The 24,766-nt window shown below is 39.4% G+C and overlaps 2 protein-coding genes across 3 annotated transcripts; both read right to left on the bottom strand.

Annotated features, from left to right (window-relative positions):
• Positions 1-296: 296 nt before the first annotated feature.
• Positions 297-12,332, bottom strand: LOC145474139 (uncharacterized). Of its 2 annotated transcripts, none has more exons than XM_081455111.1 (5): positions 12,269-12,332; positions 4,408-4,633; positions 3,183-3,351; positions 1,473-1,505; positions 297-794 (listed from the first exon to the last, which is right to left on the bottom strand). In XM_081455111.1, exons 2-5 carry the CDS (start codon positions 4,615-4,617, stop codon positions 541-543), a joined length of 666 nt encoding a protein of 221 aa, XP_081311237.1. In that variant the 5' UTR covers positions 4,618-4,633; positions 12,269-12,332; the 3' UTR covers positions 297-540. The 2 variants fall into 2 exon arrangements, with proteins under 2 accessions (XP_081311237.1, XP_081311238.1); XM_081455112.1 differs by lacking the exon at positions 12,269-12,332 and adding an exon at positions 5,474-5,490 and having other exon boundaries at positions 4,408-4,632.
• A 9,981-nt stretch (positions 12,333-22,313) lies between these two features.
• On the bottom strand, positions 22,314-24,015 carry LOC145474138 (melatonin receptor type 1B-B-like). Its single transcript, XM_081455110.1, has one exon. The coding sequence runs from the start codon at positions 23,629-23,631 to the stop codon at positions 22,462-22,464; it is 1,170 nt and encodes a 389-aa protein (XP_081311236.1). The 5' UTR covers positions 23,632-24,015; the 3' UTR covers positions 22,314-22,461.
• Positions 24,016-24,766: the final 751 nt, after the last annotated feature.

Genomic DNA, 24,766 nt, shown 5'->3' with positions numbered 1-24,766 from the left:
CCCTTGACTTAGTTACGATACTCTATTGCGAAATAAAAACTATAACCGCATTTAACCTGGAAGCTCTTAGCCTTAAAGTTGACTGTTTTGTTCAAATGGCACACATATTTTGTCAGTAAAATTATGGCTGGGTAGTGGTGTGTGAAGTATGAATGCGCTAGTAGTGCGATCTAGGAAGTCGGTAAAGCAGTATCGGCTGGGTTAGGTCTTGTTCCCCCACCCCTCCCCTAAAAGAAGAGGGGACAGAGAACGGCAGTTACTGAATCAGTATAGCTAATGACAAAGAATACCATCTCTGCAAACATATCACTTTATTTTCACATGATCGTTCTCAAGTACAAACAATACTATCGCTAGACGTTTTACAAGCTTGCCGGATGTTGAAGTTTCGTCTTAAGAGTGCATGAATTCAGTTGTTCCTAAGTCGTGTTAATTATCGATGCGACAAAAATCGAACGAGCTGTAAACTTGCTCTTTTTCTTCCACGCTGATTGCAGTTACATGATCATGAAAGTGGCAATTTAAAGGCTCAAAAAATATCTACCCCTGTTGCTCTTCTGATTCAAGCATCTCCAACTGCTTGACGTGTTTCTTATACGCTTCTATCTGTTCAAAGAAGTGGCGCATAATGTGGTAATTGCAGGTCTTTGTCTGTTCTTCTATGCAACGAATATAGTCATCATCTGCATCATCGCCTGCCTCAGGGTCTCCTTCCTCATGCTCGGACACTTGTATACTTTCAATCAAGCACTTCTTCATGGCATCTCCAGCACATTTGTGATAGTGATCTTTCTCTGCAGAGTGGATAAATGTGTTACTACTTCTTACTTTCAAGATCCTTCATGGCGTATTCTCCAGCGTACTCTTTGACCCTGCTACAAGAATACCGTCCCCAGGTTCAGACTGAATTTCAAGACAATCGTCTTGTTTAAATAACCCCCTTTTTCAGAGGAAGAAAGTTATTACCTCCCCCCTCTCTTTTGCCGCCCTCCCCCCATCTTATTCATCATTGTTAATAAAAGATAAACTGTATAAGTTATTAATCACGACTATATAACACTTCATGTGGAGTGATCCGGCATGGTTAATTCACGTGCTGAAAGTTCGGATTTTGTTGAAAATAATTGTACAACACATTTAATATCACTCAATTGTCCATATTAGGCAGTCATTTGCCTGGGCCAAACAGAAAGCAGGGAAGCGTAACTCAAGTATGTTTCTTCCTCCTTTTTTTGCTACCCGTAATACGTTTTGCTAATTAAATAAGCCCCCCCCCCCTTTCAAATAAGCCCTCCGTCTCTATCAAGTCTCCCCCTTAAACGCGCTTAAAAGAACTAAATTGCCCCGGGATTTAGAGGATTTACAGTACATTGTCCAGGAAATCCAGGCTTGTCATCTATGGGAACGTGTGATTTCAAAAGGTATCCTTCAGGAAATCATGTCTGTAAGGAGAAATCTACGTTATTACTCACCAATGTTTGAGAATCCCTCTTTCTCCATTATACCTACGAAATGAAGTAAACGTGAACTCAACTTCGTCGCAAAAGGACGGTATAAGGAGTGGTATATCGAACAGAAACAATTGATTTTAATCTCGTTTTATTTAAAAATTATTCACCTCAGTGTGGGTGATAAGTGGTAGATATTTATCGAGCCGTGAAGAGGCGAGGTAAATATCTACCACTTTCACCCACACTGAGGTGAATAATTGTTGCAGTATACGCCACACAAGATAAAAAATCGGCCGATTGATTTTTTTTTTTTCCGATTGAAAATTTGCTTTATTTTCATAAAGGGCAACAAATGCACGTCAAAAAATAATGAAAATCACGCCGCGCGATGCTCTTTCGCGGTAAGCGATTTCTTGTTGTAAAAGTTTCCGTCTCGCTTTCTTACGGATAAGCAAAAAGCACTTTCTTTAACCCTTAAGCCTTAAAAGGGCCTTCTTTTGACAAGTAAAATCGTCTGGCGTCAGAGTAAAATCTATAACTCACAAGTTAGGGAGGAAAGGGTTAATTGTCCGGGTGACATTTCTTCAACTGGTATTTCAAATTCGTCTTGCTGTTGAAACCATGTTTCAAAATATTTCTTATGCTTCTATAGAGCTCGACAGTTCACGTAAACAAGGCATTGTACCTTTTTTATGCTTTAAAATCTGAGTTGGAAAGATTAAACAACTTAACATTAAACACAGTCAAACCAAAGTTTGTTGCCACTTTTTGTATTTTTCGGAACAGCCGCCTCGTTTGTGGATAAAATTTGCTCCTCGGTAACCAAAACGAGACGAGATGCTATTTTGTTTTTCTCCGTTTGCTTAGAGGTGAATAGTACTTGCTAAACACCTCTGAGCTAAAACTAGAAGCTAAAGCTTAAGTAAAGAACGATGTAAGTAGTCTTAACGATCATATTGCACTGTAAGTAAGTAAGTATTGAGCTGTAATATTATTATTTCCTCTTTTTATTTGTTTAGTTTTTTTTTTCCTATGTATATTGTGTTTGTAAATCAATTAAAAAATTAAAAAAGAAAAAAAAACACCTTTTGAGCTAGCCAATCAGAATGCGCGGAAGGCACTATTCACTTGTGTGGTATCGACAAATATATGTTATCATTATGCTTGTTCCCGTGGCTCCAAAATCCAATTTACTTACACCGCAAAACATTTTGATATGCATTTCATGTCCAAGGTTTGTCAACTAGCCAATCTTAACCTAGTTACATTCTTTTCCAAAAACCATGTGGTCACATCCAGTTACGAAAAAGCTACAAACGCCATCACAAACTACATGAAATGTCCAAAGAGCAAAGAAATCAAAATAAAAGTCTAATAGTTCTCTGGCGGTAACAATGCTATTAGTACACTACGTGATTCCCGCTTTTGAGTCCGTCACATGGTGAGATTCTAAAGTGGGACCAAGCAAAGGAACGCTATTGAGTAGTATTTTCATGTGGTACTGTTTATTATGCTGTAAAAGGTGGTTCTATATTTTGAGTCTGTGGAGAAAACCCTAGTGTGTAACCATTCAAATGAAAGTTATTGAGCAGTGCTTTCATGTGGAGGAGTACAAGGTGATATTTGAGTCTGTCGATGGATTATTTGAACGCAACCATTCAAATGACTGAATTGTTTTTTCATCCTATTCATCCTAAAAAATAAAAAAATAAAAAAATAAAAAATACCTACCTGAGGCCAACACAATTCTCTTAAGGTCATCGTACTTTATCCCTGGACAAATATTTGCTCTTTTGAGAAGATAAGAGGTCTGATAACCCTCAGCACCATAGAACAGGAAAATTTTTGGGACTGGAGATGGAGTTTTCTCGAGAACGTCTGCCAAGCATGTAGCATATTCCTGATAAAATGAAACAAAGAAAAAGAACTAAGCACTTTACGTCATTAAATAAGTAAATATGTAAGTAAGTAAGTAAGTAAGTAAGTAACTAACTAACTAAATAAATAAATAAATAAACGAATAAATAATAAATAAATCAATGGACTCCTGGAAAGTGAGTGAGTGAGTGAGTGAGTGATAGTGAGTGTGTGAATGAGTGAGTGAGTGAGTGAGCAAGCGAGCGAGGAAATGAGTGAGTGGGTAAGTGAGTGAGTGAGTTAATGATTGCATAGTTGGCTAGGTGGTTGGGTGGGTTAGTGACTGAATGGGTGTGTGGGTGAGGGAATGAATGAATGGATGGATAGATGGATGGATGGGTGGATGGGTAGACGGGTGGATGGATGGATGGATGGATGGATGGAAGGATGGGTGGATGGATGGATGGATGGATGGATGGACGGATGGATGGATGGGTGGACGGGTGGATGGATGGATGGATGGATGGAAGGATGGGTGGATGGATGGATGGATGGATGGAGGGTGGACGGGTGGATGGATGGATGGATGGATGGATGGAAGGATGGGTGGATGGATGGATGGATGGAGGGTGGATGGATGGATGGATGGATGGAGGGTGGATGGATGGATGGATGGATGGAGGGTGGATGGATGGAAGGATGGGTGGATGGATGGAAGGATGGGTGGATGGATGGATGGATGGAGGGTGGACGGGTGGATGGATGGATGGATGGATGGATGGATGGATGGATGGAAGGATGGGTGGATGGATGGATGGATGGAGGGTGGACGGGTGGATGGATGGATGGATGGATGGATGGATGGATGGGTGGACGGGTGGACGGATAGATGGATGGATGGATGGACAGATGGATGGATGGATGGATAGATGGATGGATGGATGGATAGATGGATGGATGGATGGATAGATGGATGGATGGATGGATAGATGGATGGATGGATGGATAGATGGATGGATGGATGAATGAGTGAAGTTTAATCTCGTTTAAATATATCTTGGTTTAGTTTGCCTGGCATCAATTTCGTTTGTGAACTTACCCCAATTGTTAGGCACGACAATTTAAGCTCGTCGGCATCTGAATGGAGATTGAGGCGTGCTGCCATTGCCTTCTCGCCGGCAAATTCAGGGGCGTTTGCCTCGTAACACTGTAAGATTGGTTCGAGCACCCGTAACTTGGAATCAATGAATCCGTTCGCAGCAGAGATACAATTAACAGCAAATAAAACGGTGATGATCTTTGAAAACATGGTTGAACTTCGTTTCTAAAGAATAAACACAATAAGGGCAGTTTTTAACATCATTAAAACAAACCTGAAAGAAAGCAAAGCCCGAAATTTACTGGTTAAGTTTTGTTCGAAGTTGGAAATAGCCATTTTCAGAGTTAGAATCGGAAAATAGGAAATATGCGATATCAGAAGCTTTGGCGAAATAAACAAATAAATTTACGCTCAGTGGCTTGGCGTCTGAAATACTTGACTAGCAGAGCGAGAGACAGCTTTTGTTTGTGCTCAGACGACTGTAGCACTTTAGAAAGTGAGAACTCAACAAAAAGGAAGCTTAACAGCGGCTAACAGCTTTGACGAAAAGCACCAGCGTATGCCACTTAAACTGTATAAAATCTTGTTGAAAGTTCCTACTCTTGAGAAAATGAAACCACTTATCAACAGAAGTTTGCCGAGCATTTTTACTCTGGAGCCAGGGAGAGTAGTTTGTTTGGGAGGGTAAAGCCGTTTACAAACACGATTATAAATCGCTCTGTTTAATCAATTTGAAGGTTTTAGGGCTTGTATTTTCTAAGAACAATGTTAAGTTCTACGTGTGTGTAGTTTTTCTCTCCGGAAAACATCACAAAAAAGTCAGAGAAAAGACAACGTAAGCTACATGTACCGTAACCTCCCAACAGAAGTTGCACGAGCTCTAAGCAGGCGAATTGCTCTAATATATGACGCTTGTCTCTTATCTGGCACATGTACGCCTTGTGAGCTCGGCTGTGAGCTTCAAACTAAGCCATAAATACTGTCGCATCGTAACTCAACGCCGATTACTTGGATCGTTAGTCTTATAAATTTCTGTTTTGCATCCAAAACATACAGTAAACCTCACCGTTTAATTTTGCCAAGTGCTCGTCCTAGCTAACGCTGTCCTTCAAAGCTGAAGTCTTTAGACTAACTAAAACAAAACCATTGACGCGGAATATATAAGTAGGGTGCCAGGCTTTTTCTCCGATCAAGCGAAACGGCTTGGACGCTGTCCTTTTTCTTTCGCAGTCAATTTGCACGCCACGCTACATTTTATTTATGGCTTAGCATGGGAAGGGCTCGCAACTTTTGCCAATAAATAAAAATTGAATAAAGGTATCGCTAAAACTGGTGAGGGTATAAGGCGAAATGAGTTTATGAAATGGCATTTGGCATGACTTGCGGAATGGCGTGCACGTGATTATGTGGAATGTGATCCGGTATATGCCATCACGAGCCAGAGCTAACCGGAAGCTCAAAAATTCGCCAGGTCCGGTTGCTATGGGGTGATGTCATTTATCTGTTAGGTTGCTGTCATCGCAAGACTTTTGCGGTTCTATTGTGGTTAGCGATAATTGCGTTCAGTGAGAATAATTGTGTACAAAAGTAACCTGGTTATTTTCAGATATGATCTGGCCACATAATTGATATTTTATAATAAATTTTCATAACGCGGGAATATTGCGCGGTCATATATAAAAAAAAAAAGACTTCGACTTCGAATGAACCCGTCATCGGTCGTTGAAAACGGACACAAAACGAGATGTGCCTCTGAGTTAGAAGATATGGTGTCTCTCTGACGCATTTGTGCGAAATTGAGCCAGTTTCCAATCGAATTTGCCTTGAGGAGTTGAAGAAGGCGCGTGGGTTTTCTTTTCACGGGAAGGGAAACAAAGGAGCTGCCCTGACTATACATTTGGATTGGTTTTCGCTTGAACCATAAAACAGTTGTTGAAAACCAAACGAAATCGCCAGCCACGATTGATTTATACATGAATTCATTCACCCAAAAACGACGGAGAGAACCAGAAAGTGTTTTCAGGTTGCGCTGCCCGTGACCAACCTCCCAGAGCATCGAATCAAGACAACAGCTTCAAAACTCAACAAGTCAAACACACCAAGTTAAGTCTTCCGATTAATATTTTATTTGTATCATAACTTACACCCATTGTCATGCTTTTAGATTGAATGGGGACTAGATAGCTACTAAAATGTTAAATCACTATTTTCAGTCGTGGGTTAGACCCTAAACTGAAGTCCATGGTACACCAGTTTTCCGAAAGACGAATCCAGTTATATAGTAAAATCACCATGTAGCCACATATTATAAATCCGCTCTGGTTTTCCCACGCAAACGTCCTCGCAGTATTTCTACGTTACCGAGTGCTACAGGATATTTTACAAAAACCACATAGTTTTTCAGTAATGCGTGACACTATAGGAAAAAACAACAACAACAAAATCGTCCTTTTTCCCTCGCTCGTTCATATCATACGAACATGTGACATATCCTTTTTCTGGTTCATCCAAGTTAAAGTCCATGCAATACAGTTGCTGAGAGCTTCGGGATATGCAACAAAACCGTCATAGTTATTTTTCCGTCGTACGTGACATTATAGGAACATGTTACATATCCTTTTCTGGTTCACCCAGGCCGAAGTCCATGCAATACAGTTGCTGAGCGCTTCGGGATATGTAACAAAATCCCCTTAGTTATTTTTCCGCTGTGCGTGACATTATAGGAACATGTTACATATCCTTTCTGGTTCATCCAGGCTGAAGTCCATGCAATACAGTTGCTGAGTACTTCGGGATATGTAACAAAATCGCCATAGTTACTTTTCCGTCGTGCGTGACATTATAGGAACATGTTACATATCCTTTCTGGTTCATCCAGGCTGAAGTCCATGCAATACCGTTGCTGAGTGCTTCGGGATATGTAACAAAATCGCCACAGTTGTTTTTCTGTTATGCGTAACATTATAGGAACATGTTACATATCCTTTCTGGTTCATCCAGGCTGAAGTCCATGCAATACCGTTGCTGAATGCTTCGGGATATGTAACAAAATCGCCACAGTTATTTTTTCCGTCGTGCGTGACATTATAGGAACATGTTACATATCCTTTCTGGTTCATCCAGGCCGAAGTCCATGCAATACAGTTGCTGAGCGCTTCGGGATATGTAACAAAATCGCCACAGTTATTTTTTCCGTCGTGCGTGACATTATAGGAACATGTTACATATCATTTCTGGTTCATCCAGGCCGAAGTCCATGCAATACACTTGCTGAGCACTTCGGGATATGTAACAAAATCGCCATAGTCATTTTTCCGTTGTGCGTGAAATTACAGGAACATGTTACATATCCTTTCTGGTTCATCCAGGCTGAAGTCCATGCAATACCGTTGCTGAGCGCTTCGGGATATGTAACAAAATCGCCATAGTTATTTTTCCGTTGTGCGTGAAATTAAAGGAACATGTTACATATCCTTTCTGGTTCATCCAGGCTGAAGTCCATGCAATACCGTTGCTGAATGCTTCGGGATATGTAACAAAATCGCCATAGTCATTTTTCCGTTGTGCGTGAAATTACAGGAACATGTTACATATCCTTTCTGGTTCATCCAGACTGAAGTCCATGCAATACCGTTGCTGAGTGCTTCGGGATATGCAACAAAATCGTCATAGTTATTTTTTCCGTCGTGCGTGACATTATAGGAACATGTTACATATCCTTTCTGGTTCATCCAGGCTGAAGTCCATGCAATACAGTTGCTGAGTGCTTCGGGATATGTAACAAAATCGCCACAGTTATTTTTACGTTGTGCGTGACATTATAGGAACATGTTACATATCCTTTCTGGTTCATCCAGGCCGAAGTCCATGCAATACAGTTGCTGAGTGCTTCGGGATATGTAACAAAATCGCCACAGTTATTTTTCCGTCGTGCGTGAAATTATAGGAACATGTTACATATCATTTCTGGTTCACCCAGGCTGAAGTCCATGCAATACAGTTGCTGAGTGCTTCGGGATATGTAACAAAATCGCCATAGTTATTTTTCCGTCGTGCGTGACATTATAGGAACATGTTACATATCCTTTCTGGTTCATCCAGGCTGAAGTCCATGCAATACAGTTACTGAGCGCTTCGGGATATGTAACAAAATCGCCACAGTTATTTTTCCGTCGTGCGTGACATTATAGGAACGTGTTACATATCCTTTCTGGTTCATCCAGGCCGAAGTCCATGCAATACAGTTGCTGAGCACTTCGGGATATGTAACAAAATCGCCATAGTCATTTTTCCGTTGTGCGTGAAATTACAGGAACATGTTACATATCCTTTCTGGTTCATCCAGGCTGAAGTCCATGCAATACAGTTGCTGAGCGCTTCGGGATATGTAACAAAATCGCCATAGTTATTTTTCCGTTGTGCGTGAAATTAAAGGAACATGTTACATATCCTTTCTGGTTCATCCAGGCTGAAGTCCATGCAATACCGTTGCTGAATGCTTCGGGATATGCAACAAAATCGTCATAGTTATTTTTTCCGTCGTGCGTGACATTATAGGAACATGTTACATATCCTTTCTGGTTCATCCAGGCCGAAGTCCATGGAATACAGTTGCTGAATGCTTCGGGATATGTAACAAAATCGCCACAGTTATTTTTACGTTGTGCGTGACATTATAGGAACATGTTACATATCCTTTCTGGTTCATCCAGGCCGAAGTCCATGCAATACAGTTGCTGAGTGCTTCGGGATATGTAACAAAATCGCCATAGTTATTTTTCCGTCGTGCGTGACATTATAGGAACATGTTACATATCCTTTCTGGTTCATCCAGGCCGAAGTCCATGCAATACAGTTGCTGAGTGCTTCGGGATATGTAAAAAAATCGCCACAGTTATTTTTCCGTCGTGCGTGACATTATAGGAACATGTTACATATCATTTCTGGTTCACCCAGGCTGAAGTCCATGCAATACAGTTGCTGAGCGCTTCGGGATATGTAACAAAATCGCCACAGTTATTTTTCCGTCGTGCGTGACATTATAGGAACATGTTACATATCCTTTCTGGTTCATCCATGCTGAAGTCCATGCAATACAGTTGCTGAGCGCTTCGGGATATGTAACAAAATCGCCACAGTTATTTTTCCGTCGTGCGTGACATTATAGAAACGTGTTACATATCCTTTCTGGTTCATCCAGGCTGAAGTCCATGCAATACAGTTGCTGAGTGCTTCGGGATATGTAACAAAATCGTCATAGTTATTTTTTCCGTCGTGCGTGACATTATAGGAACATGTTACATATCCTTTCTGGTTCATCCAGGCCGAAGTCCATGCAATACAGTTGCTGAGCGCTTCGGGATATGTAACAAAATCGCCATAGTTATTTTTCCGTCGTGCGTGACATTATAGGAACATGTTACATATCCTTTCTGGTTCACCCAGGCTGAAGTCCATGCAATACAGTTGCTGAGTGCTTCGGGATATGTAACAAACTCGTGATAGTGATTTTTCCGTCGTGCTGTTTCCAGAATCGCTCGGCATTTCTCGTAAAGAATTACATCATGTACTCGAGATTTCTATCGCTCTTGAGAACTTTGACATAATTTTTGAGATCATTTCCTGACTGCCCATAACATTAACTGATTTTCAAAGTGTCGGTGCACATGATCTTCGAATTCGAAAACTAGAAAATTCAGACTATTTTTGGAATCGCTAAGCAACAAACATGTATACAGAGAATACCCTAAACAGGTTTCAATTAGGCTTTCCGCGGAAAATCTGAGAACATTTCTGACTCTCGGACATTTCTGGGCTGCTGGGCATAGTCCCCTCGCTTACTGAATAACAGTGATAACTGAGATTAGCGAAAACGTTTCATCTATACGTGCTCCGTAGCTTTACAAGAGTAAGAAATGTATCAAAAAGTCTAAGTTTTAAACTGGCGTTTGCGCCCCAGCCTAGAAAACACATTGTTTTAACGTTATTTTTTCTTTTAATCCAAATTCTTCACGTCAGTCGCGCGATTTCCCGAATCGCCGACTAGTAAAATGTTTTGTATCTTTCTGACACGATGGAATTGTCTTACAGTAAATTTAATTTCACACTTTAGGATTATGACACATTCGTGCAAAACTTGACGCGTTTTGTGAAACATAAACGATCACCGACAGGGATATGATTACACTGGAATGTTGTAAGCCACTGGATATCCCGTGGAGATGTAGGACTAAAAGTTCTACATCTCCACGGGATCCCAGGTCTGTGTTTTGGTTGCTAAGAACGTCTGGCTCGTTATGGAATGCTCAAGAAATTAATTCAACTTGAAAGCGCGCCCTTTCTACAGTTCTGATTATCTTGGATCATTAATCGCGTCTGACAGCCTAGAGAGTGAATAATAACAAGTTAGTTTCCGATCTCAATCATAACAAAATGTTGAAAAGCATGCTCCGTGCTGTGCAGAGCACAAGTTCTGTGCATAACTTTGAAATATTTCTCGTAGTGACAGCTGGTCAAATCAAATTTGTTTTCAACATTTTGTACTTTTACGTTCCAAGATTATGATTTATAGAGACCTATGGAATTGTTTAGTGTAGAACGGGCGCGCGTTTCAGTTCAATTGATTTCTTTGAGTCATTCTACATATATTGCATTCCGCAAGTCGTGACACAAGCCATTCCGAACTCATTCCTTTTTTTTTTCCTCACCGCACTATAACTAATGGTGTTTAGAAGGTACTCCAATGTCTTCAAAGCTTCTGCAAAAGGAAACTGATGTTAAATTAATCAGCTATTGGCTTAAGACAAAATTAGATCTAGGTCTGCAGTTACTAAAAGCTTGTCGAGGAGAACGGCTTGGACGCCGTCCTTTTTTCTGCCGTTAATTTGCACGCTTCGCTACATTACAATTTAATCCGTTAGTTTGACGCCAGTTTTAATGGAAGAGCCTTTTCAGTGTGTTTTCATTGTGTTTGATTATAATAACAAGCTCGTTATGGTCTCGTAGTTAGCGTCTTCTTCATGTTTACGAGTTTTAGGTATCAACAATTCAGACTAATACTACATCTGGGTCTAAATCTCTTCACTCGCGACATTTGCAGTATCAACAATGCCGATGAAACTTCTTCTAAATATTATCCTCTTCGTCCATATCCGTTCTAAGTTATCTTAATTTTTTTTCTCTCTTATTGAGCGGAACGGTACGAAACAAAGCGATATTTTTCCAATTAGCTTGAAATCATCTGTCCATAATTAATCTGTTAAAGCAACATTACTGTAAAATCGTTTATTCAGAACATTCTTGACTTCCTGAAAATTACCTGGACAAAAAAATTGAAGCCGCTTAAAGGCTGGTTTTCACTAGCGCATAAGCACAAGCATAAACACAAGCACAAGCACTTGCATAAGCAGGTGAGAAAACTGCGACATAAGCCTAAGCATAAGTACAAGAAGAAGGAACATGGTTCGTTCTTTCTGTGCTTATGTTATGCTTATGTTGTGCTCCTGTCGTAGTGCGAGCGCGAGTGAAATAAGCATAAGCGTAAAGTCGAGGAAAGCTGATATCGAGAAATTTTGTTAATACCGCGCCTGCGTATGCTCTTATGCTTTTGTTCTGTTTTTTTCACTTGCTCCTGCTTCTGCTTCTGCTTCTGCTTGTGCTTATGCGCTAGTGAAAACCAGGCTTAAATTATCAAATACCCTCAGAGAATTGTACTTGCTCTAATGTTTGAGATCTGTCTTTTATCTGGCACATGTACGGCTTGTAAGCTCAGCTGTGAGCCTCAAACTAAATCATAAATACTGTCGCACCATAGCACAACGCCATTTCTGTTTTGCACTCAAAACATGCAGTAAAACTCATCGTTTACTGCTGCCAAGTCTTCGTCTCAGAGCTGTCCTTCGAGGCTGAGGTCTTTCGACTAACTCATAGTTAATAGAGGGGAATGGTTATGAAACCCTTCAAAGTTCTTTGTTGTGTGTTTTTGTTCCCTTTTTTGGCCTTGACCGTGCACAAAACACAATAGCTGTTTACTCCGTACTGAGGAACTAACTAATAGAAACGTGTTGGTTACGTAATTCATGCATAGTGTATGAGCACAAAACAAAAGATTGTGCACGGTCGTGCTAACTACGACAAAAGCATTGGCGCGGAATATCTTATAAGTAGGGCGCCAGGCTTTTTATCCGATCAAGCGAAACGGCTTGGACGCTGTCCTTTTTCTCTCGTCAATTTGCACGCCATGCTACATTTTATTTGTGGCTTAGCATGGGAAGGGCTCGCAAGTTTTACCAATAAATAAAAATTGAATAAAAGTACCACTAAAACTGGTGAGGGTATAAGGCGAAATGAGTTAGTGAAATGGCATTTGGCATGACTTGCGGAATGGCGTGATTATGTGGAATGTGATATATGCAAAATGCTCAAGAAATTAACTTAACTGGAAAGCGCGCCCTTTCTACAGTTCTGATTAATTATCTTGGATCATGAATCGCGTCTGACAGCCTAGAAAGTGAATAATATATGTTATTGGCCGGCTGGGAGGTCCGTATAGTGAAAAACTGTGACCGAGGTAATAACATGTTTATCTTTTTTTCTTGCGGTAAACTGGCTTACAAGTGGGTTTGTTTTCGCAGCTTTGTCATTGAATTGGCTTACGGGCCGTCTGCAGACTCTGCAAACCATTCGTAAAAAATCTAACGAGCGAATGGGCGAGTAACTCAGATACTAGACAAAGAAAGATGTATTAAAGAACAGATTTATACCGAACTTATGCTAGTCGCATTTAGCTCACCATTTTAAAAGTTCTCCAAGTGTTTTTCCGGTGTGAAATTTCGTGCAAAGTTTGAAGGTGTACTACAAAAACAATTTCTGTCAGTCGTTGCGAATCACTCGAAATCAGACTTTTCTACCGTAAATTGAGTAGCAGATAGCGAGGAAATTCGTGAAGTGTATTTCACAGAAATTCTCTCAAATACGGCAACGATCGAAGAGCTAAACTCGACTGAAATTGACTCATTTTTTACTTAAAATCGTACAGAGAGAGACACGCAGGATTACGCGCAATTACAGCGCCGAGCTACAAACAGCCAAACAAACTCTCACAACTTCAAAAAACTCAATTGAAATTACTTACCATGACTTTCCTTGCCATTTAAAGGTGAATAGAAATAAATCTGCGTTGATTAATCGGCTATGGAAGTGTAAAATTGGCGAAAAATTGACGATTACCGTTAATTCGTTCACGAAAATAGATCAACTCGACGGATTCCGCCCGCTGTGGCGTTCCGGACGAGAAAATTCCGCCCGCTCCAGGAACCAATCAGATTGCAGGATTTGTTGAATTTCGCCCGCTCACGAGCTGACAAAAATATAATAACAAGTTAGTTTCCGATCTCAATCACAACAATTCAGGCGAACACTACATCAGGGTCTAAATCTCTTTACTTGCGAGTATCAACAATGCCAATCAAATTTCTTCTAAATATTAACTCTTCGTCTGTATCCTTTCTATTTTCTCTTAATTCTTTTTGTCTCATTGCGCAAAATGGTACGGAACTAAGCGCAATTCTGCCAATTATCTTGAAATCATTTGTCCATAATTACTTTGCTGAAACAACATATTGTTGTAAAATCGTTTATTAAGAACATACTTGACTTGCTGAAAATTATTTGGACTAAAAATTGAAGCCGGTTAAATTATCAAGTGTTGCTTTTATCTCCCTCAGAGAATTGCACTTGCTCTAATATATGAGGCTTTTATCCGGCACATGTACGGCTTGTGAGCTCAGCTGTGACTAAGCCATAACTGTAATGTCGCACCGTAGCACAACGCCGATTACTTGGATCGTTAGTCTTAAAAATTTCTGTTTAGCATCCAAAACATGCAGTTAAACTCACCGTTTACTGTTGCCAAGTCTTCTTCCTAGAGATGTCCTTCAAAGTTGAAGTCTTAGACCAACTAAAACAAACGCATTGGCGCGGAATATCTTATAAGTGAAGCGCCAGGCTTTTTATCCGATCAAGCGAAACGGCTTACTCGGACGACCTCCTTTTTCTTCCGTTCATTTGCACGCCACCCAACATTCATTTATGGTCTAGCATGGGAAGGGCTTGCGAGTTTTGTCAATAAATAAAAATTCTATAAAAGTACCGTTACAACTAGCGAGGATATAAGGCGGAAGGAGTTTGTTAAATGGCATTTGGCATGACCTGCGTAATGGCATAATTATGTGGAATGTGATATATGCAGAATGCTCAGGAAATTAATTCAACTTGAAAGCGCGCCCTTTCTACAGTTCTGATTATCTTGGATCATTAATCGCGTCTGTCAGCCTAAAGAGTGAATAATCACAAGTCAGTTACCGATCTCGATCACAACAAAATGTTGAAAAGCAATTTCCGTGCTGTGCAGAGTACAAGTTCTGTGCATAACTTTAAAGTATTTGTCGTAATGGCAGCTGGTTTTCAACATTTTGTACGCTGGCGTTCCAAGATAGAGACCTATAGAGAATTATTCAGTGTAGAAAGGGCGCGCTTTTTATAACGCTCGCTGCTAAGTTTTTCTCCGACACGCTGTACTAATATTTGATGTTCAGCTAAGACTGGCAGCCTCTTAGAAAATGTTGCCAAACAAACCTTCTGGAATGTTTATCCCCTAAATTGATAATGGAAACAGCTTTTCAATTTCAAAACGAAAGAGAACAATATTGAGAAGAAACAGAAATGAAAGGAGGGAAGAGAAGAGAAGAGAAGAGAAGAGAAGGTGGTCATGGGTGCTACAAAAGTCTGTGAATGTAATATTACTTTAACGCAATAGGTAGTCTTCTGGAGAATTGGATGCTGATTGTAGCCTCTAACGTAGGATACCCCATTATTCCATCAGTAATTATGTCTTTTGCCAAATTTGTATAATTATCATTAAATAATTCGGTAAGCTCGCTTTAAATATCTTGCTTTCGTTAAAAAAGGACTCTAATTTTAGTTTAATTTTTTGTATTATCAATTTCTGTTTTTGTAGATCACCCACTAAGGCATCGTGCAGATCGAATTACCTTGAGTATTTGGGCACTTGGAAGACACCGCTTCTATAAACGTTTATCTAAAAATCAGGGCACAATTTTTGTTTTTGTTTTTGTTTTGTTTTTTTCGGTTTCCAGACGTACAACTTTGTCTCCCAGGGAACATCATGCAACTTTAACAGGAGGCAAATAACTCATTGTTGTTACTATTCGCACATGATGGTATTCGTACTTTGTTGTTTTCTTGTCTTTGGTATTTTCATTCTGACCAATTGTATACATTTTAAAACACCCGTAAAAAAGGATACAATGTAATACCCGTATGGTATAAGACCTTTGGATTGAAACGGCCCTGGCCAGTTGTTTTCCGTAACAGAAAGCGGTTATTTTTTTTATTTTTTTTATTTTTTCTTACCTTGAGACTAAGAACTAAAATTGCTGATTTATTTTCAGATACACGCAAGCTTCGACACACAAATAGCAAAACGTTTGGATACCAACAGCCATTGTGTTATTCCCAAACTCAGAATTGCGTCGACCTATGTTCTTAAATAATGTACACCAAAACAGCACTCAACGAGTTCCTAGTTTGAAAACGCTGCAGTAGGTTACGGTTGGCGAAGTAGGTTTGTCTGTGGTAGCGAAGAAACGCACTATAAGATATCTAGGTGACGATGCCTTCAGATCAGATCATAATTTTGTTTCCCATTGTTTAGACCTGTTTAGTAATTGTGAAATAGAAATCTACAGAGCACACTAAAGCTACAGTGGAACCTCGATTTAACGAACCTCTATTTAACGAAGACCTCGATATAACGAACGACATGTCCCGGCCAAAGTAAAATGTATGGAATAGAACCTCGATATAACGAACCTCGATATAAGGAATTCTTCGATATAACGAACATAATCCGGAAGCCCAAACGTAAAATCTACCTCGATATAACGAATTACAATGTCAACACGCGACAGGTGATAAACGCTGAACGGATCAACAGTCAACAAATCCTTGTAATCCTTATTGTAAAGAGACAGCAACCTTTCAGTCAACGGCTTATTATATGTCATGGACATTGGCACTATAGTCTGCTCAAAAGTGAAAATAATTGATACTGAAAGACACCAGGCTTAGTTAATTGCATCTTAAAACGCGGCACTTCTGGGTGACGAAAATTGTATTGAATTGCGTGACAGAAGTCACCTATGTTACAAATCAATCATTAACTGTGACCTCGAGGTAACAAACATTTTGGTCGTTTCCGCTCAAATATTTGTTATATCGAGGTCTTCGATATAACGAACCCTCGATTTAACGTACAAATTTGGCCGGTCCCTAGCGACTTCGCTAAATTGAGGTTCCACTGTATATTTCTTGATTTTTCAAACATGCATACTGAACATTGCGATATCCGCAATGAAAGCTACAACTTTATAATAAATTCGTGTATACACACGACGTATATAATTGTAATGTACACAGTACGCCAAAAGTAAATTGTGCGCACTGAGAAATACGGCTGTTGGCGTCGAGAGGACGAGGGAGGGTGGCAATTAAGATGAGGATGAGAAATTAAAGAAGCTGGCAATTAAAGGAAAGGAAGAAAGGCGAAATTGAAGGTTTTGCTTCCCTTTTTTGTGGCTACTGTTGTTAGGCAACACTAGCCACTATGTTATTTTTCCTTTTTATCGTTAGTGTATTGTTTCATTTCTTCTCGGTTCTTCATACCTGATAAGCTTATATGTGAAATCGCTCTGAACAGGCAGTTATATATACCGCGGAACCCCGCTGCACCCACGAGAGTCACAGTTTTCTATTTCGTCGCTTTTTATGCTTCGCCTTTGTCTGTCTGTAGTCAAAATATTTCTAGCCGCGTTCGGTTCAGTTTCTACAATTATTAGTTCATTTTTGCGTACTTTTTTGCATGCTTGCGGTCCATGATGTTTTCTTAGAACGACATTTTCTGTTTCATTTTTAGGCATCCAAGTGTTTATGGTTAATACATCATGCTGCTACATTGATTTATGGTACATAATATGTTATTTGCCGGCCTTGGTCAGTTCGTATTGGAAAAAAGCTGTTCCCGAGGTCATGAGTCTTGCGTTTGTATGATTATGCATGGGGCTCCGCTTGACGGTTCGGGCAGCCGGAGCTGCGCTAAAACGATTAAAACTTCTTACATTCCTTGTGGGAAGATCAGTTATAACGAAAGAAAAAAAACAAAACAAAAAAAAAACAAAAAAAACAAAACAAAAAGGTCGAACTCTACAGTTGAAGAAACTATTGTGAATGAACATGTAAAAAGAGGTGGAAGTTTTAAAGTATATAGTTTTATATTATACTTCCAAAAGAGAGCTAACTTCTCGAGTGTTCTTTTTTGTTTTTGTTTTGCGGACTTTAACGGGCCAATTCATGAAATGTAACACTTTTTACGCGCTTTCTGAACAGATCTGCATCGAAGAAAGAGTAAAAGGAAACTCTTGCAGTTGAAGAAAACTGCTTGACAGAACTCATGAACCTGACAAAGTTGGAAGTTTGATTGCTAGTTTTTTATACTAAAGACACACAATGATAAACTATTGTGTAACATAGTTATTTCGTATTTCCCCACTTCAAGTTACTTGAGGCTTTGGCGTCTCACAATGCTGCGTGCCATTTAATTTCATTCAAGATTCCCATCTACAATAACATCATTATGTCAAAAAGTCTCCACGATATAGGACGAGAGCAATTCAATCGAAAGCTTAATTGCACCTTCGCTGTGTGTGACTAATTACACTTCCCTTTTAGTTAAGGCTTTCGATAAAACTTGTAGATAGCGAAGTATTATGTTCTTTGTTTAACCTTATTCAGTATTAATTGAAGGTAACGAATATGTTTTTGAGAACAAAATATCCTGATGCACATAAAGGTGCATAGTGCCAACTTACTTTATCAAGAGGAGCTAAATCATCCCGAACTGACATTTCAAATAGGAGATACAAACTTACTAATCGTCTTGCTCACTCTGCTGTACTTTGATGAAATTCTCCGGCAACAGGAAAGATCTTCCTTTCATGAAAATGTTTCCGAAAAGAATGAGAGCCCGTATTTTCTGTGTGTGCTTTAACGTGTCCTAATTAGACCGGAAACTAACAGGTGTCAAAAGTTAAATTAGTTAATAACGTGCTGATGATACCTGGAAGACAAATTGTTTCCAGAATGGTTTTAAACGGCGCATGCTTAAAGATATTTTTCCAGTGGAGGGAGAGCTTTCGGTGTTCAGTAGATACTTAAAGAAACAAACTGTGCTGAAAAGCTACTTGCGTTTAATGAAACTAAAACTTGATCAGAAAGGGGACGCTTATCTTTGGTTACCAAGGAAATCACATTTTCTGTTCAAAATTACCGACGACATGAAAGTTGAGATAAACAAACAGTACGTACAGGCAGCATTATCCGTGTTTACATTCTGGGAGACTTCCTTTACTTTATTTGTTTTTGCGGACAGCTATGCCTAGTCAACCATACTTCGCGGTTCTTGTCATCTTTTGTTAGAAATAAACACTTAAGGTGTAGTTTTAGTTTACACCTTTGTTTGAAAAGTGAACAAAACTTCCACCCCCAGTATCATTTCTCAAACTGTGCTGAAAAACTACTGATTATCCGCTGTTAAACTTGATCAAAACGAAAACATTTGCCTTTGGTTACCAAGGAAATCACAGTTTTTGTTCAAAATTGCTGATGACATGAAAGATGAGATAAACAAACAGTACGTGTAAGCAACATTATCTTTGTGTACATTCTGGAAGACTTCCTTTTATAATTTATTTGTTCTTGCGGACAGTTACACTTAGTCCACTATACTTGGCGGTTCTTGTCATCTTTTGTTCGAAATTAAACACTTTAGGTGCAGTTTTAGTTTACCTGAACGAAACTTCCGCCCTCAGTAGACTTTGCAAATAACGCATGACCAGGGACGTTTTTCTAAGTTAGGTAAGGGTTTTCGGTGGTAATATTTACTCATTAAACTTTTTTGATCAAAGTGAAAAACTAAGAAAAGGGAGGTGAAAAATAGTTCTCTGATCATTTTTCATACTCCTAAAGTTAAACTGATACAGTTCGAACATCAAAATTTCTGGTTTGTCGCCAATGTTGTAAACAAAAATTGCCTTCAAAATTTACGATTTGAAACAGTGGGAAGCAAAACCTTCTTTTAAGTGGGGAGGACCGTGCAGGTATGTCTGCTGTTACTGAGGACATCAATGTATCTGTTAACGATGCTTTAGATGAAAGTCAAGTTAGAAATAAGATAAATATGTCGTAAGAAATGACATATTTTGGTAAATAAGAAAAACAATTAATAGCTGCCGACAAGCCTATTTGCAAATATCTCGAGTAATTATGGCATTACCAAATAAAGAAAATACTGCTAAACGTCCGTTTAAGCACCTTGATTTTAAACAAAAGACGTGACGTATTTTGTAGTAGGGAATCCAGTGGGGAGTTTCTACTTCAACTTGAATAATTTGTTTGCTGATATCTGTTTGTTCTCTTTGTAATGTAATAATTTCAAGGCATAGAAGAATGGTTTTTCAATATAATTTAACGATCGTAAAACGTTAGCCACATTATCTTTGTGTACATTCTGGGAGACTTCCAATTGCTTGCGTCGTTAGTCTTACAAATTTCTATTTTGCATCCAAAACAAGCCGTAAAATTCACCGTTTAATGTTGATAATATAACTCTTCGTCTTAGAGCTGTCCTTCGAAGCTGAAGTCTTTAGACTAACTGAAACGAAAGCATTGGCACGGGATATCTTGTAAGAAGGGCGCCAGGCTTTTTATCCGATTAAGCGAAACGGCTTGGGCGCCGCTTTTTTCTTCCGTTAAAATGCACGCCAGGCTACATTTATTTATTGTTTAACATGGGAAGGGCTCGCAAGTTTTGCCAATAAATAAAAATTCTATAAAAGTACCGTCCCAACTAGTGAGGGTATAAGGCGGAAGGAGTTTGTGAAATGGCATTTGGCATGACTTGCGTAATGGCAAAATTATGTGGAATGTGATATATGCAGAATGCTCAAGAAATTAATTCAACTTGAAAGGCTGCCCTTTCTACAGTTCTGATCACCTTGGATCATTAGTTGCGTCTGACAGCCGAGAGAGTGAATAATCTCAAGTTAGTTATCGATCTCAATCACAACAAAATGTTGAAAAGCAAGCCCCGAGCTGTGCAGAGTGCAAGTTTTGTGCATAACTGAAATATTTCTCGTAATGGCAGCTGGTTAAATCAAATTTGTTTTTAAGATTTTGTACGTTGGCTTTCCAAGATTATTAACTATAGAGACCTATGTAGAATTTTTCAGTGCGTTGATCGCGCCGTTGGACAGTAACGAAGCCGTTGGCCCTGTTCCATCACATCCACAAGTAAAACTTGAAGCTTACATAGAAAAACAAACAAAAAAAAAAAACTCACGGAGAATAATAATAATAAAAATAACAACAACAACAAAAATAATAATACTAACAATAATAATAATAATAATAATAATAATAATTTTTTAATTTTTTTTTTAATAATAATAATAATGTTTATTAGTGGCTTATAAAAAATTACAACTGTAAAAATTCTTAGGACAGTATATATGTCAGGGAAATACTAACTTACACACGAATTACAAATTACACTCATTCTTTACAGCCCTTATAAATTTGTCTATTGTCATTTGTCGAAAAAATTTAAATAAAAATAGTAAACAATACTCTACACATTTAAATGGCAAAAAACTCTACTTTAAAAATACACTGTAATAATAATAATAATAATGATGATGATGATGATGATGATGATGATGATATTTGGCCAGGAGGCTCCGATCACCGGAGTGGTTTTCAGGGAAATCCTGAAAAAAAAGTTGTGGTCGCCAGGATCGTCGGGTAATGCGCTAACCACTTTCAAAAGCCTTACTGGTCACAGAAGACCCACAGGTATAAGACTGCTGGGTTTATACCCCTACGAGGAGCGACAAGGGCTTAGGAACAATTGCTGAAAGACAATATTTGAGCCCCAATTCAGTTTATTGGACAAAGTTACAAAAGCCTCGTAAATTCCAGCCAGCCCAAGTTAAGTTAAGTTAAACTGAATTTATTTCAGTGTTCTATAAAGGGGTCTGGCAATCAAAGTAACTTGTTTAACAATTGGTCACTTGAGCGTGGGTTGATATCCCCTAATATGCACTTCCACATCGGTTAAATGTTATATTAGTTTAATCCCCGTGTACTTCCCTTTGTATTGACATTTGTAAGGCGTGTTCACCTATTTGCCTTGATACTAAGCCTTGTTAATTCGCCGCGCCAAATTGACCCATTTCATAAGGTGGCGTGCTGAGCCAATAAACTGTACTAGACAAAACTACATGCCTGGCTGCTCTAGCATACCAGTTTTGTAATGAAGTAAAATTCAAATACAGGAGAGAAAATATGAATTCCAGTTCGCTTCAATTTGTTTCCGCAAAACTGACAAAACCTGAGCAATTCGTGAAGCTAAACTCCTTGGAAAATGTTATGCCACGCGGTATACTATGCCGGAAAAGGTTTTTTAATCGTGGCGATTTTTAATTTTGTTTAAGTATTGATTAGTTCGTTATTTATTTCTCAATTTTGAGAAACGTACATTTTTTCAAGTTAGTGAGAGTCATAACCAGTGCTGAAGTCAACAATCCTGAAACAACATTAGGAACACTGATTGCTTGTTTAGTTTATTGCTTAACCTACTTCCATGGCGGCCATGTTGGTGTCCTTTGGAGGGACACCAACATGGCGGATCCATATTAAGTCTTGTAATTTTCTGAACATCGTTTTCTCTAAAACTTTCTTCTGACCACTACTGATTGAGCCTAAATTGCTCTTAAATGTTTCTCTTTACCTGCCGTTCACCTATTTTGATTCTTGATTTTATTCATGCGTGCAAACATGTTTCATTCTATCGATGAAGACCAAGAACAGCAGGATCAATACTAGCATAACTTTTGAAATAAACCAGTTGATCATTCGCCTCTATAAACAAGTATTTTCTGATATGGGCGATGCAAGTCCAAGATCTACCGACCTTATTCGACAAATTTCACCCATTTCGACAGAAAGACTGACCAAAGAAGTATCATCATGCAAATTCGGTCGGCGCACGCGCCGAAACAATTCCATGTTTGGAGTCTCAGCTGTATCCTCATTCTTTGCTCTTCTTTCATCAGTTACCTCAACTTCATGCCAGTGTTTACAGAGGACAATCTTACGGAATTCTCTTCGAAATGCGGGATTCATCCCAGCATATATGAAAGGGTTAATTGTATTCGACAAATAAAAGAGAAACATGCAAAAGAGCTCAACGTTTCGAGGCATTATCGCGACAAGACGAAAGCGACGGAGAATAACGATGATCCAGAACGGTACCCAGCAGATCATGAAGGCGAAGACGACTGCGAATAGAGACTTGCTGAGTTTGATTTCATGATTGGTGATACCCTTGCTTTTTCGCCATTTACGGCTTCTTTCCCAAGCGCTTTCTCGTCTTTGAATCGTCGTAGCTGCAGACGCATTGTGCTGTCGGATCATCTGCGCGACTTTTGTGTAGCTGAATGTAGTTGATATCAACGGTGTTAAAAAGAAAAACGTAAGGACGATGCCGTAGTTAATAGATTTGCCTGTTTCGCTGAGGTGTGCGATAGAGCACTGGGCGTAGCCTGGGACAAATTCGTACGCTTGAAGACCGAGCAATCGAGGAACCACCGCGTAACATGCAACGAAACTCCACACAGAGGCAAGCAAAGCGCGCGACTTTCTCGCGGAAAACAGTCTCTTGTACTGCTGATCCGACTTGCATATCCTCACATAACGATTTACAGCTGTTAAGCCCATGGTCACAGGAGAAACGTAGATAACAAACAGGCTGAAGAAGGCGTGAAGTTGGCAAAGCGTTCCGCCGACAATCCAGTTGCCTGCTATCAATACGCTCGCACTTATGGGCATCACAAACACAGCAGAGAGCAAATCGCTCACAGCCAAAGCGATAATGTACAAGTTTGTCGTCGTTCGGAGACGACTATTCTTGCAAACCGAAATACAAACCAAGGTGTTTCCAATTAGAGCCAAAACGTTCAAGGTTATGAGGAAGCTGACTTCTATAACGATCAAACTGAGACTTCGTGAGCTCAAATCGTCCGGCATCATAGCGACATAGGCGCATCAAATTGATCTAACTGCTCAAGGGTTTGCTACAAAGCCTCAGCAAAGGTTTTTCATTTTGGTTTTAGCTAGCTTTCAGCTACCGGCGTCACATTTTAATCCCAGTATTTCGCTTTCACCAGTGGAGATGTCAATTGCCCATCCAATTTCCAAATTTACATATTCGTTAGCATATTGTTGACGACATTTCTTACAGTCTGTACTTTCGAAACTTCGGCTGTGTCTCGCGAGAGTAATTTTTTTTGAGAATTTGAGAGATTACTCGAGTCTACACCCGCTAAGTAGTTTTGATTCCTGTTTCATCGACCAGCGAATGTTCTAGATTCGCTAAGTTTCCCAAATAGACAGATTTGGACTCCATACAGCATCCTCCAGGCTTCATTTTCATTTCCGCGTACCTTTCAGCGTTTTAGGGATGTAGAATTTCGCGTGCAAAACGGTAGACTCTCCATCTTCAATCTTCCAGCAAAACGTGCCCTCCGCCTCAGCCCGGGAAAAGGAAGCTCTTATATAAGAAAGAGCTAGTATATCATATTCCTTATTTATCAATTGTTTGAGAAACTATTTAATGTGAACAAACGCCTTTGATTGTATTCCAGTGGGATCACATTTGTCTTCATGAGCAGTAATCGGAAGCTTGCTTCGTGTGAACACTCCCAGTTGTCCCTGCAGATAAATTTCGCTCCCTTCAGAAAGAGGACTGTTCATCAAAACTAATGCGTTTTCTTTCCACTCTCGGCTTAGTTGTAAATCTGCGCTATGAATTTCGACGTCTTCACTTTGTGTAAAGACAACTTAGGGGCGTTTCAATTCCAGACACGACACAAACTTTTCGTTTTCTTATGCAAAACGGAATTTTACGAAATTACCTCTTGAATACAGGATTCATTCCTGCGTATATGAACGGGTTAATTGTGTTCGAGACGGTAAACAAGAAACATGCAGAGGAGCTCAACATTTCTTCGAAACTGTAGCGAATACCGTCCAAATGACAGTACAAATATACAGCGACCAGCAAGCGCCGAGTTGAGAATTTTACAAAATTTGCGATTTTTCGCTAACTTCAGGATTTTTCGTTAAGTCATTGCGAAATTTGCGATTTTTTACACATCTTTGTAAT

Source organism: Orbicella franksi, unplaced genomic scaffold, assembly GCF_964199315.1.
Source record: "Orbicella franksi unplaced genomic scaffold, jaOrbFran1.1 SCAFFOLD_322, whole genome shotgun sequence".
NCBI classification, from domain to species: domain Eukaryota; kingdom Metazoa; phylum Cnidaria; class Anthozoa; order Scleractinia; family Merulinidae; genus Orbicella; species Orbicella franksi.
This window is presented reverse-complemented; position numbering and strand designations above follow the sequence as displayed.

Bases quoted from the DNA above. Each gene is read 5' to 3' on its own strand.
- LOC145474138 (XM_081455110.1), bottom strand. From the start codon at position 23,631: ATGATGCCGGACGATTTGAGCTCACGAAGTCTCAGTTTGATCGTTATA.
- LOC145474139 (XM_081455111.1), bottom strand. From the start codon at position 4,617: ATGTTTTCAAAGATCATCACCGTTTTATTTGCTGTTAATTGTATCTCT. The intron at 3,352-4,407 runs GTAAGTTCACAA...TCATTTTATCAG, and splicing joins TGTCGTGCCTAACAATTGGG to GAATATGCTACATGCTTGGC. The intron at 795-1,472 runs GTGAGTAATAAC...TCCACTCTGCAG, and splicing joins AGAGGGATTCTCAAACATTG to AGAAAGATCACTATCACAAA.